This window comes from Lactuca saligna, chromosome 1 (assembly GCF_052625555.1).
Source record: "Lactuca saligna cultivar CGN05327 chromosome 1, ASM5262555v1, whole genome shotgun sequence".
NCBI lineage: Eukaryota > Viridiplantae > Streptophyta > Magnoliopsida > Asterales > Asteraceae > Lactuca > Lactuca saligna.
In genome coordinates, this window is record NC_136417.1 from 103718423 (window position 1) to 103732010 (window position 13588).

The following is a 13588-nucleotide window of genomic DNA, read 5'->3' on the forward strand; positions in this document are numbered from 1 at the left end:
ATTGAAAACTACATAGCTAGCCATGAGGCTTACATAGAAACGGAAACTGCAAAAAAATAACTAACCCACTAACATCTACTTGAGAACATAAAGGAAACCTACCCATTACTTGAAAGACAAAGTCAAATGACTAAAACTTGGAAAGAAACAAAAGGGCATAGAGGTAAAAAAAAAAGGATAGAAATGTGCAACGAGACCAATGCACGTGCCCAGGTGTGGTGCTTTAACATTCCCTCTCAACACCTGCTTCAGTCATTCCAATTTTCTCACAAAATTCAATCATCTTCTTGCTTGGCAATCCTTTTATGAGAAAATCTGCAACATGGTTTGAGGTTTTAATGTACTGCAAGTCAATATCCTCCTTTAGAACCTTCTCTCTAATGAAGTGATAGTGAACTTCTACATGTTTTGTCCTGGCATGGAATGTAGGATTCTTGGCCAGCTGAATTGACGAAAGGTTTTCACAAAACATTAGAATGATGTATTCAACTTTTTTGATTTAAATCTTTCAAAAGTTGTACAAGCCACACACTTTCTTCGGCAGATATTGCTGCAGCTCTACACTCTGGTTCAGTTGTCGATAGAGACAGAATGGGCTGTCTCTTACTACACCACGACACTGCACTGGACCCCAACATTAAAACAAACCTAGTTGTGGAACGACGTGTGTATAAACCTAGTTGCAATCTGGTTCCCTCTTAAACATAATTCCATAGTTAATTGTGATTTTAACATACCTTAGGACCCTTCAAACTCCATCTAGGCGGAACTTTCTTAGAGTTTGCATAAATATGCTTAACACCCCCACAATGAAAGCCATATATGGTCTTGTTAGAGTAAGATAGAAGAGACTCCCAACAGTCTTTCTGTACATGGTTGCATCTTCTAACTCTCTACCCTTGTTTGCATAAATCTTTGCATTTGTATCTACTGGGGTCACTACAGGCTTGCATTCATGCATGCCAAAACGAGTCAACATATCAACAATGTATTTGTGTTGATGTAACACAAGTCCTTCACTTTCATATTTCACTTCCAAACCCAAGAAATGTCTAAACCTAGTACATAGATTCTCTTTCAATTGAGCAGTCACATCTTCAAGATCACCTGTGATAATAAGGTCATCTACATGGACAAGAACGACTGGCACTTTATCACCCACAACTTTCACGAATAAACTTGCATCTGTTGTTGTTATGGAATAGCCATTATGCTCAAGAAATTCTGCAATCTTCCCAAACCACGCCCTAGGCGATTGCTTGAGTCCATAAAGGGATTTCTTCAATTTACATACATACTTGGGATGTCTCTTGCTATCAAACCCCATAGGTTGCTGCATATGACTTACATGATCCAGGTCATCATACAAAAATGCATTGCTCACATCCATCTGCCAGAGATTCCAACCTTTGCTTGCTGCTAGGGCAAGAAGAACACGCACAGTGGTTAATTTAGCTATCGGGCTAAATGTATCTTCATAGTCAAGCCCAAAATTTTGTGACAAACCCCGTGCTACTAAATAAGCTTTAAATCTCTCAACTGAACCATCTGCACATTGCTTCACTTTGTACACCCACTTGCACGAGAGGGGCTTTACATCATCAGGTTTTTGAACCAACTCCCAGGTTTGGTTTCAGACTAAGGCTTCCATCTCTTCTTCCATTGTGACCAACCATTCACACTTTGTACACGCTTGATCAAATGTTTCTGGTTCACGAATTCCAATTTCAACAATAGCAGCATTAGCATATCTAGGATTTGGTCTTTTAAGTCTAGATGATCGTCTAAGACTTGCTGGATAACTATTTTCATCTTCAGTGTGCACATTATTAAACACTCCGGACTGCAATGGTTGTTGAGCTTCTGTATGAGCAACATCTTCTTTAGCAACAACCTCTTCATCAACAATACTTACATTAATCTTGGAAGACTCCAAACCTTATTTAAGTACATCTGAATCAGGCAGAGTTTCACGATTTGAAGACCACCATGATGATGTTTCATCAAACACCACGTTTCTAGAGACATAACATTTTCCACTATTAGGATCACAATATCGCCATCCTTTTCTTTCTTGGTCATACCCAACAAATATGCATCGAACTGCCTTCTTCTCCATTTTATACCGTAAGTGACTAGGTATAAATACATAGTATACACAACCAAACACACATAAATGGATTACATTGGGTTTGATGTTCAAGAGTTTCTCGAGAGGTGATACATACTGAAGACCTTGCTGAGGAATTTTGTTGATGACATACACTGCTGTCTTCATAGCTTCAGCTAAAAACAACCTGGAACTTTTTTTCATGGATCATACTCCCACTAATCTCATCAATATGACGGTTCTTTCATTCTGAAACTCCATTTTGCTGTGGAGTGCTTCGACATGACAACTGTCGCTTGATTTTGTGCTTAGTTAGATAGTCAGTAAACTCTTTAGCAAGATACTCACCGCCATTGTCTGACCTCAAACATCATATACTGTGCTTCACATCTCTTTCTGCTTCATCTTTAAATTCTTTGAATTTGCTGAATGTTTCAGCTTTCTCCTTCATGAAGTATACCCAAACGAATCTTGAATAGTTGTCTATAAAAGTGACCATATATCTCATACCTCCAAGTGAGAGTTGTTTGACAGGTTCAAACACATCTGAATGCACTAGTTCCAGCAGTTGTTTGACTTTGTACATGGACTTCTCAAAAGGTAACTGATGAGCTTTGCCATATTGGCAACATGCACAAACAAGATTCTTGTTTACTTCGAGTTGAGGAAGATTGGTGACAAGCTTCTTCTTCATCATCATATCGAGTTTGTCGTAAGCTACGTGACTTAAACGCATATGCCAAAGATCCACATTTTGATTCTTCTTTGTATTATCTACATATGTTGTTTCAGCGAACATTACATAGATAGACTTTGACCGTCTTCCTTTAACAATGGGGTGAGATGGGGTTTTAAACTCCTTGTATACTTTTACATCATTAGGACCGAAAAGCACATAGTGATCTGCTGAGGTTAATTGGGACACATAGAGAAGGTTCATTTTCATCTCAGGGACATGATACACACTTTGTAACATCATCTCTTTCGTGGTCTCTTCCGGGTGAAACTTGACATAACCGACGTGGGCAATTGGCAACCTAGAGTCATCAGCAATCAAGACTACACGACTACCTTCATATTCAACTGGATCTTGGATAATTTATTTTTCACCTGTCATGTGTTTTGAACAGCCTGAATCTACAATCCACTAGTCTAGCTTTAACGCCTGTGTTTCCAGGCTTGCTATTTTTAGCAATGAAATAGTCTAGGTTAACCTTTGTAACCCGTTTTGAAATAATAAGAGTGTATTATTTAAGTATTATGAGTTTTGTGCTTAATTGTTTAATTATGTGGTTTGATTAATTAATAATAAAAATAAGCATCAAAATTTAAGTGTAAAATAAACTTTATATCTTTGGATAATGTTGTAGTAGTTGAAACAAGGTTTCCGATGATATAAAGAATGCCGAAATCCGAGTTATAACGAAGAAATTATGACCTGTCGAGTTTCGCGACACAACCGGCAACGCTGAATGGCGTAAAAAGTGAAATTTACGTTAGAGCGATATTTAAACTTAGTGATCTAAAAGAGAATCGAAGATCTCGTTGTTAGTATCGAAGCGATAAAAAGTTAGGCGAGAACGGACGTCAAACGAAGAAGTTATGAATTTATAACGAAATTTTCTGTCCCGGTCTATTAAAAATAAATAATAAAAATAAGGTCAAAATTAGCCGATGGAGTCTAAACGAAAGTTGTAGAGCGTAGTCTCACCTTCGCGTGGATATAAAGAACGTCGAAAACAGAGTTCGTATGAAGAAGATATGAGTTTTCGAAGTTTATTAAATAATTAATAATTAAATTTAATTATTTAATCCGACATTATCCGAAGAGGAGTCACCGGACTCATCCGAAGTACGCCCCGCATACCCAAGGTATGTCGACACTCGCACTCGAGTTCTTCGGATGACGCATGCGCTTACGAATCAAGGCGTACGCCCCACGTACTGCGAGGCCTCAGCCCCTATAAATAGGATACGAGGGCAGCCGGTTCCTTTGCTATTTTTCTCTCTTCTCTCTCCCGTTTTGCATTGATTTGCGTGCCAGAAGTACCCCGAAGCCCCGGTAATATTCCCGAGTCCTGAAGCAAGTCCCGAGGTCTCGAAGATCCCGAGAAGTAAGATTCCCGAGCCGAAGCTCTGCCCGCGAGTAGTCCAGTTTTTGTGAAGATCTTCCAGATCTGCTGAGGATTACTACTTCTACGAGCCGTAGTGTTGTCCGATCATCTTCTGATCAAGTGAGTGTGTAGTTACTTTCTTCTAACGTATAATTATGAAGTATTTTATACGAGATACGTGTTGTGTATATATTTTGTTGTTATGTGTGTGAATGTATATTCACTTTCTTCTATCTTACAGATCTGATTATTTCTATATGAAATACGTGTTATGTGTGTGTACCTCATCTGTTATGTGGAAAATGTATTGATTGAGCATGCTATACAGGTTTTGAAACTATGTATAAAAATGTATGTTTTATCTACTAATATGTTGGGTAGAACATGGGTAGATAGTTGATGTGTAATAAACAGATGAGAGGCCTCGATGTTGTTTTGATCCAGTCATCTAGCAGAATTTAGATGACGAACATGGACTTTTCTAGACAGTCCCGTGGAACGCTAGCAGGCTCATAACCTGTAGGTGTTAATGAACTTGGGTGTTCATTCGCTGTATTCCATCCCCCTCATGGTTGCCTTATTTGACTTATATTGCTGAGGAACCCCCGAAGCATGTGTTGTCACCCCGATGAAATATTCTTAGACTAGGTCCCTTGTGTTAGTTATTTTAGGTACATAAAGTGAGAATAATGGGAATGGGTAATTGGGTTATTGTGAGTTAATGAAAATTAATTTAATTATTTATTGTGGGTTGAAAACCCTATATGCTCACCAGGCTCCCAAGCTTAACCCACTCAATTTTATTTGTGTTACAGGAAGTCGCGCGAGGGCGTAAGATGGATGAACTATCAAGTTGTTTTGTTTACAAGTCTGTATATGTATATATTTGTTGAATGACTTGTAATGTTATCGTTTATGCTTATTGGTCTGTATCGGAACATGACACCCCGAGTTTTGATTATATAATGAAAATACATTTGTTTTATGAAATGCTTTGGTAAACATTGTTTTATCATGTTTTGTTTTTGGGAACAAATTCCGCAACACTTTCAAATTAAAAGGATTTACTCTGAAATTATTTTAAAAGCATAAATGAAAATCGGTCTTTTTTGGCCGAGATTTTGGGGATGTCACACTAGCCATCTCTTGGTTGTAGCCATGAGAGACATAATGTTTTCCTCTTTAGCAAAGTGTGCTTCAGCATCCCAAATATCTTCTTTAGATGTAGCTGCATTTCCTTCTTCCATATGTTCTGATGGAAAATCCCTTGCTCTATGACGCTTCTTGTTGCAGTTATAATATTTAAATGGAAACTTTTTGTTTGAGTAATTTTTTTTTTGCTTCTCTTCAGGATGCTCTCTCTTCTCATAGTCATGATTCTTTCTTTCATCACCATGACTTTTGTATCTCTCTGAGTTTCTTTTGTAACTCGAATTGTTCTTTGTCTTAACCTTCCCTTTTCCCTTCTCCACATATAAGGCTTCCTCCTCAGCTTTTAATGTGACTCCCCCCATTAATGGTTGTACAGGCCATCCCTGAATAGCTGCCACAAAGCTTCTAAATTCTGATTTTAGGCCATGTATAATGATCCTTTTCATACGAGTCTCACTGATATGAGATAGTGGATCTAGTTCTGAAATCTCCTTGCAAGTTGACTTCACTTTATGGAAGTATTGAGGAATAGACACCTCACGTTGAGACACAGAGAGAAACTCATTTTCTAGAAGTTGCAACTTTGTGCCATTCTTTTTCGAGAACAGTGATTGAAGAGTTTTCCAGGCTTCGGCTGGAGTCACAGCATCCCGGATGTGTTCAAGAATGTCTTCTTCAACTGTTGTCTTCATAATAAACATTGCCTTTCCTTCCTTGATCTTCCATTTTCACAGAACCCCATTGTTATCTTCAGCTTCTAGTTGCCGTTTCTTAGTACAGTTTACAACCTACCACAAATCTTGCCCCTTCATGTACGAAGTGATACAGGTGCACCATGTGTTGTAATTTTGGTTTTTGAGTTTCTTGACACCACCTACTACTTGAAGATCAACCATGAGTCTGGCTCTGATACTAGATTGTTAACATAAATGAAGTATTTGCAGAGAACATGAACACACAAGTAATTTACACAAAATTTGTGTTACTTGATTCTTGAAGATGTAAATTACAGAACATTGAAAACTACATAGCCATGAGGATTACATAGAAACGGAAACTGCAAAAAAATAACTGATCCACTAACATCTACTTGAGAACATAAAGGAAACCTACCCATTACTTGAAAGACAAAATCAAATGACTAAAACTTCGAAAGAAACAAAAGGGCATAGAGGTAAAAAAAAAAAAGGATAGAAATGTGCAAAGAGACCAATGCACGTGACCAGGTGTTGTGCTTTAACAATTTTTATTACGTTAATATTTTTTTTTGTTGATTTGGTTCATGTGATGAAGGAAAATACTAAAATTTGATTGCTGAGTTGCCATGATCCTCACGTTCATTTTTTGATTCTATTTGGTTCAGTAAGGTGAAATTCCAAGTGATATAACTGGGAAAGTCAATTCTTTAGCTTAGTCACAACTTTATCTATTGCCTTGCTGCTATTTTGGTAATAAAAGTCTCCCATTTCAAAATGTTTGTGTTTCTATGTTGCTGTGTTTCTGGTGACAACATCCGTTACATTTTTTTTTGTTCTCTTATGTCCTTGTTAACATTAATAGTCAACCAGAGGAGTTCCCACTCCCTGCTTAAGGCTGAGTCACTCGACATCAGGGCCGGGCCAACACGATTGGAGGCCCGGGGCAAAATAAAAAATGGGGCGCTTTCAAAAAATTTATGTATTCGTATATTACACTATTTTGTACATACATAACAATACATTTAAATTTGTACACCATAGAATGGGGAAAACTAAAAATACAATACTATTAGAAGTACAAAAAATACTAAAGTCCCATCCCATTTGTTTCTTTAGTAACTTGTTTAGGAATAGTTATGTTCCCGTACATAAGTTGTTGACCTCTAATTGAAGTAGATTTATCATCGAAAAAAAATTGTTAGGTGAATTGCTTAAATCCAGAATACTTGTTGTTGTTAATAACTTGGAAGTAGTTGAAAAAACTATACAACAACAGAAAATTCTATACATATCAAAAACATAGAAATAGAAATAAAAAAGAGTACCATTCATAAATAAAAAATAAGAATATTAACATTACAAATCGAACATAAGCAATAAAGTTCAATAATTGTCTCTAACTCAAAAATATTAACATTTTATTATGTCTCTAACTTGAACAACCTCATAAAAATCGAATTTCAAAAAAGAATAAGAAATTTCAAGAGCAATAGAACATATAGAGATTCACAGTCATATTATCATAAATCAATTTCACCTCTAACAGTCGATTCTGAAAACTGAGCCTTCAAATTTCTAGAAATTGAGAAAGAAATCCAATTAAGGTAGTGACTGGAACTCTGGATTCAAACCTCTAGGCCAGATTCCTAAAATAAATCAAATAACCTGATTAACTTTCCATTGGTGCTATATCTAAAAAGGTAATCCACAACAAGAAGGAAAACAACAGAGTTTTCCGTTTTCTGAAATCGTGAAAAGAACGAGACACAATCAGTCTCTCAATTCTAAAATAACATTCGATTCACTAATGGTTGTTGTGGACGAATTCAGAAAATCAGAAAAGAATGAAAGAAATCGATTAACTTGAAATCTTGAATAAGAAATAGAAGAATGATCGTTAACTCTTGCTTTTGGAGAAGACGTCGTTTGGATTTTCTATAGAAATATGACTGTTGAACAGATACGACGCCTTGGAATTAGGACGCATGCCAGGTACGTCTCGTTCCCTCCCACGCGCCATCTTTTGGATTAGTTCTTGATCAGAGTTTGAAGTAGTCCAATTGGCTAAAAAGTAATGTGTTGTTAATATATAACCAAAATAACAAGTTCAAAATTGGGGCCCTGTAGCATTTGGGGGCCGGGGCGGTCGCCCAGCCTGCCCATGCCCACGGGCCGGCCCTACTCGACATACCATTCCCATCACATGATCATCAACAAGAGATGGTCATTGGAACTTCTGAAAAGAAAGGAGAACAGGAAGCAAGTTAGCAAAATTAATATAAATGCATTGTAAAGTGATGACACAATTACATACACAACCATTGCACAATAATTAGTAATTTAGGCTTTTTTTTTTTTCATTATGCATGATATGACAAAGTACAATGCCTTATGTCATGTCATGCACGATGAAAACTGCCTAAATTACTTGGATGTTGTGGTCATTATAAAAGATCAAAAGTAGTCTTTGTCCCACCTTTTTAGATGATATAAGAATTTATAATTTTTGTCCCATTTCCTAAGTTCTGGTGTGACTGTCCCAAAATTCCAAACACAACTTAAATGGCCTTGATTTGATTCATTCTGCTTTTAACATATTAATACAATCTCAAAGGTTCATGTTAGATATAAAAATAAAACTACTTTTTTTGTAAGAACTTTGGGAAGTAATAAAATATCAGTTAGTTTTTAAAGGAAACAAAAGAAATAAACAAAAAGAGTGAAGCAATTACATGAGATGACCCACAGAACACATGAATATTTTTGATATAATTGTGGCCATAGTACCAAAAAATGATCTTCCATGTGTAACCTGTAAAGAAGGACGCCACTTAAAGGTGACGTTGCAATTATGTCCTAATTTATAATAGAATTAAATTTAAAAGAAAATTGTAAAATCGGTCTACGTGGTTACCAAAAAGTAAGCTTGAGTTCAATTTTCTTGACACATAATTAATCCAAAAATAAAAATATCATGCAGATTTGATCCCTAGAAAATTGGAATGCACTTGAATTCACTATTTATCTTCCTCATTTTCTTTTTCATTTTCTTTTATTTACTTCAATATTTCTATAATTAAAAAAAAACCCTAATAACCTACCCAACCCAACACTTTTTCTTTTAGTATAGCAACTCTCTCTCTCTCTCTCTCTCTCTCTCTCTCTCACCACCGGAAATATCTCGCCGGAGCACCACCGTTATTGGACCACAGCCATCCTCCCATCTGTTCTTCTCCACCTTCACCGGAGCTTCCATCATGTCGTTGGAACTTACGCTGGCCACTAACGAATCTCTTGTTGGAACAAACTCTGCAACCTCCAAATAAATAAGAAAAGAAGAAGGAAAACAGATACATAGGACTACATCTTTCTGTCCTCTTACTATTAACTGGAACCATAACATACAATATATACACGTACCTAGCTTGTTGCTTACTCCACTTTTAAGGGAAACAAACTCACCTAGTCAAAGCAATAAAACAGGATCAAACTAAACCTATCTAAACTATTCTAAAATTCTGCAAAATAAACGTGGCCTACATGGCCTTTACTAATTCAAACTCTACAAGAAGGACTAAAATACCCCTAAGGATAATTACGTGATTAACTAAGTTTGGATTAACACCAACATCTCTCCTCCTCTCTTGATCTAACCTGCATTTTATAATTAACTCCTCTAATCTCGAACCTTTCTTTGATACCAGTTTGTTGGAATCAAGTATATAACAACATCTCATCTGCAGGAAAGATTAATGCATATAAACAGGAAGATGGAGAATTGGATCGATCTGTGCTAAAAACAAAGGTTTTATTAACAGCACAAGAACAATTTACAACGAATAGATTCCATACACAAGTCAAAAGTATAAATGCATATCAAGACTTGTGTTTGAAACAACTTGAAAAGAGTTAAAAATCCAGGTAAAGACAAAAATGAATTAAAACTAGTTTCATTGACGCTTAAATTAGCAATATTTATAATGTTAGCACACGAGACAACACATTTGTACTGATCTCACCAAGAGATATATAGGACAACTCCAAAGGGAAACTACTTTCTTTTATTAATAGAAGGGAATTTAGACGTTTTACTAATGCTAAGAGACTTTTCTTACGTCAACGATAAAACAAACATATAATATATAATAAAATATTCATAAACTTCTAATTATAATAAATATGTTTTAGCTAAGTCATCATATCATGATAATTGATCAGAAAGTTGGCCATTTCTGAAAACAAAATCTCATATAAATTCTAATTGATTCCACCCTACTTTTCATCAAACATTCATTTCTAGCGAGAGATAGAAAGAACCACAATGAAGATCTTCAGCATAGGTGCATTCCTTCTTGGATTGCTGATCATCCTGGTTTCATTTCCACCAGAGATTTATGGAAAAACTTGTCACCCAAGTGGTGGCATAAGGGGAAGGAAGCCCCCTTCAGGACAATGCAACACTGAAAACGACTCTGTTTGTTGTATCCAAGGAAAGTTCTATACCACCTACACATGTTCACCACCTGTTTCAAGTAGTACAAACGCAACACTAACTTTGAACAGTTTCCAGAAGGGAGGTGATGGAGGTGGCCCATCAGAATGTGACAAGAAATATCATTCTGACGACACACCTGTTGTTGCACTGTCAACAGGATGGTACAAAGGAGGGGATAGGTGTCATAATTTCATAAGGATTAATGGTAATGGGCGAAGTGTGAAAGCCATGGTTGTTGATGAGTGTGACTCTTCGATGGGTTGTGATGAAGAACATGACTATCAACCACCATGCCCTAATAACATTGTTGATGCCTCTAAAGCAGTTTGGAAGGCATTGGGTGTATCCCTAGAAAATTGGGGTGACTTGGATATCACCTGGTCAGATGAATAAACATCTCTTACTATATATATGACTCCAGTACCAAATTCCTGTGTTTATTCTTGTATGTATGTATTTGAGTGTGATTACCTTTGAATATTAAAAGTTAGTATTTAAATAGTAAATGCATAGTTGTTCTTGAAGAGACAATTATAAGGTTATGTTTGGCGCAGAAAAAATAGTTTGTAGGTGATAAAAAATTACATTTGTAGTTGATAATTTACTTGTAATTAATTAATATAAAAAATAATATAAAATAACGTGTAGGGCTTATTCGGCACGCAACGTTTGAGAGTTTCTGGTTTCTAGCATTTAAGAAAACACTAGTAAAAAGAAAAGGTTTCGTTCGGCGACAGAAGTGTTTAACTTCAAACCTAAACAAAACGCTCAAAAATCAAAAGCTACATCAAGTAAGCTACATCAAGTAGCTTTCAACACAACACTCCAAAATCAAACACTACCCGCTACCAGCTACCTATTAAACGCTACCTGGTGCCTGGTACAACTATTTTTACCTAACACGCCCTAGAAGATCGGTTTTTTATAATAATTAATAAAAAATATATTTGGAAGAATTTTAAAAAAGTCCAATAAGCTTGTTGACACATTAGTCTACCTACATTTTGAAAAAACTAGTTTATAAGGTTTTTTTTTTTTTTAAACATGACAACCTAAATGAATTCGTGAAACAAGTTTGTTGTAGCGTCAAACTTTAACAAGTGTTGTACCTACAATACATAATAGAAGGAAATGATTCCGTTGCTCACATTAGTACAACTTTTCACCAAACCACTAGTTTGTCAATTGTTAAACTCATATATACTGTGACATCTCTTTTTTTTAACAACAATGTTATATAAATAAAAGTTATCAATAAGCTAGGGATTACAAGACATTAATAGATTAATCCAATCTTGGGGTTACACCACTTACCCCACTCACGATCTTCTCCTAGGTCTACTTTTCAACCAATTGAATGTCGTAATCTTAATTTCACTTGCCAAAACTTCGATCCTCATGTTGCTGCTATGAAATATTAGATTTCGGGTTCGGAGAATATCAATTAATTTGGATAATTTATAGGATCGTGATTGCAATCACTTTTTCAAAATCTGTGATTTCGACCCTTATGCCTGTGGTACCATGAAATCTGATTTGGGATAATCCAAGAGAGAAAATTTGGAAATCATGCCACTTCCAAATTCGAAACACAGAATAAAATACCTTGTTGTTTTGTATTTTTCAAAGATAAATCAAATCAAAAGTATGATTTTTGTGTGTATAAGGTATGTAACCCGTTTTCTGGAACATGCATTTTGTTCGTATACAAGAGGGAAAAGTAGTTGGTGGTAGTTACATGTACTTTTGGTGCCAAAACAAGCGGAACAACCTCCACGGGCTCTGCCTCTTGGACCCCTCTAAGGGTGCTGCCCCTAGACACCGCCAAGGCTCTGCCTCTTGGACCCCTCTAAGGGCGATGCCCCTAGACATCGCCAATGGGCGCAACCCCTTGGAACCTGCACGTGGACCTTCGTACACCTGAGTTCACATTAATCACCTAAGTGTGCACCTGACACTTCCATACTTGTTAAACAAATAAAACTCAGCTTATCTCAATATAAATAACAACTATACTAAAATTTGTTGATAACACTAAAATCACCAACGTTCCTCCGACATTTTAGTGTAAATCTTAATCAACTTAAAGCAAAACAAAAACAAACTCATGTATAAATGAAAATATCTTGAAGATTGAATTTTCACATTATTATAATACACATTTTAAATACTTTAGAATCAAGGTGTCCTAAGGATTGAACACATCAACGCATTTGAGAAACTGAAGATACTATAAGCATAAGTTAAACGCAATATCTAATGTTTCGTATTTGACACTATTACAATCATGTGTTCTTATCCATTCATGAGTGCATAAAATCCTAGCCCAATCTTTCTGATGCAACAACACTTCACACTTACATAGGTAGTCCTTCTATATCATGCACCTATTCATGCACTTTTGCAAAAGAATTTTTAAGAATTAAATCAATCTACTTTAACTCTACAGGTTATAAGCACATACCTTGGGAGGCAACAAAATAATAGTGTTGCAATCTTCACCAGCAAGCTTTCCACATTAAGTTCAACTTTTAGCATTGTATTAGAAGGGAATTGGGTATCTCAGCCATAGAGATATCAAGTGGACCGTAAATCCATCCCTATAAAAGACTTCTTTAGCAGGTCTCTAGCTAAACCCTTCGTCAAGTGATCAGCTAAAATCTGTTGATATCGAACAAGCTTAACAGAAATCATACCATGTGTAATGAGCTCGTGTACCATACTGTGCCTAACACCCAAATGTCCCTACAAGGGCTACAAATTCAGATTCCATAGTTGAATTTGTGATTCGTGTTTGTATATTAGAAGCCCATGAAATGGCTCATCCACCAAGAAGAAACACCCAACCACTTGTAGAAGAGTGGTCCTCAATGTTGGTAATCCAACTAACATTTGAATATCCTTCAATAACTGAAGGGAACCCTACATAAGTTAAACCAAAGTCCATTGTCTTTTTAAGATACTTCAACACCCTTCTTATTGCTTGCCAATGATGAGTACTTGTATTGCTAGTATACCT

General features: G+C 36.1%; 1 protein-coding gene across 1 annotated transcript; it reads left to right on the forward strand.

Annotated features, from left to right (window-relative positions):
* The first annotated feature begins 10371 nt into the window (after positions 1–10371).
* On the forward strand, positions 10372–10993 carry LOC145000449 (putative ripening-related protein 1). The gene has a single exon (XM_078959680.1). The coding sequence runs from the start codon at positions 10396–10398 to the stop codon at positions 10960–10962; it is 567 nt and encodes a 188-aa protein (XP_078815806.1). The 5' UTR covers positions 10372–10395; the 3' UTR covers positions 10963–10993.
* Positions 10994–13588: the final 2595 nt, after the last annotated feature.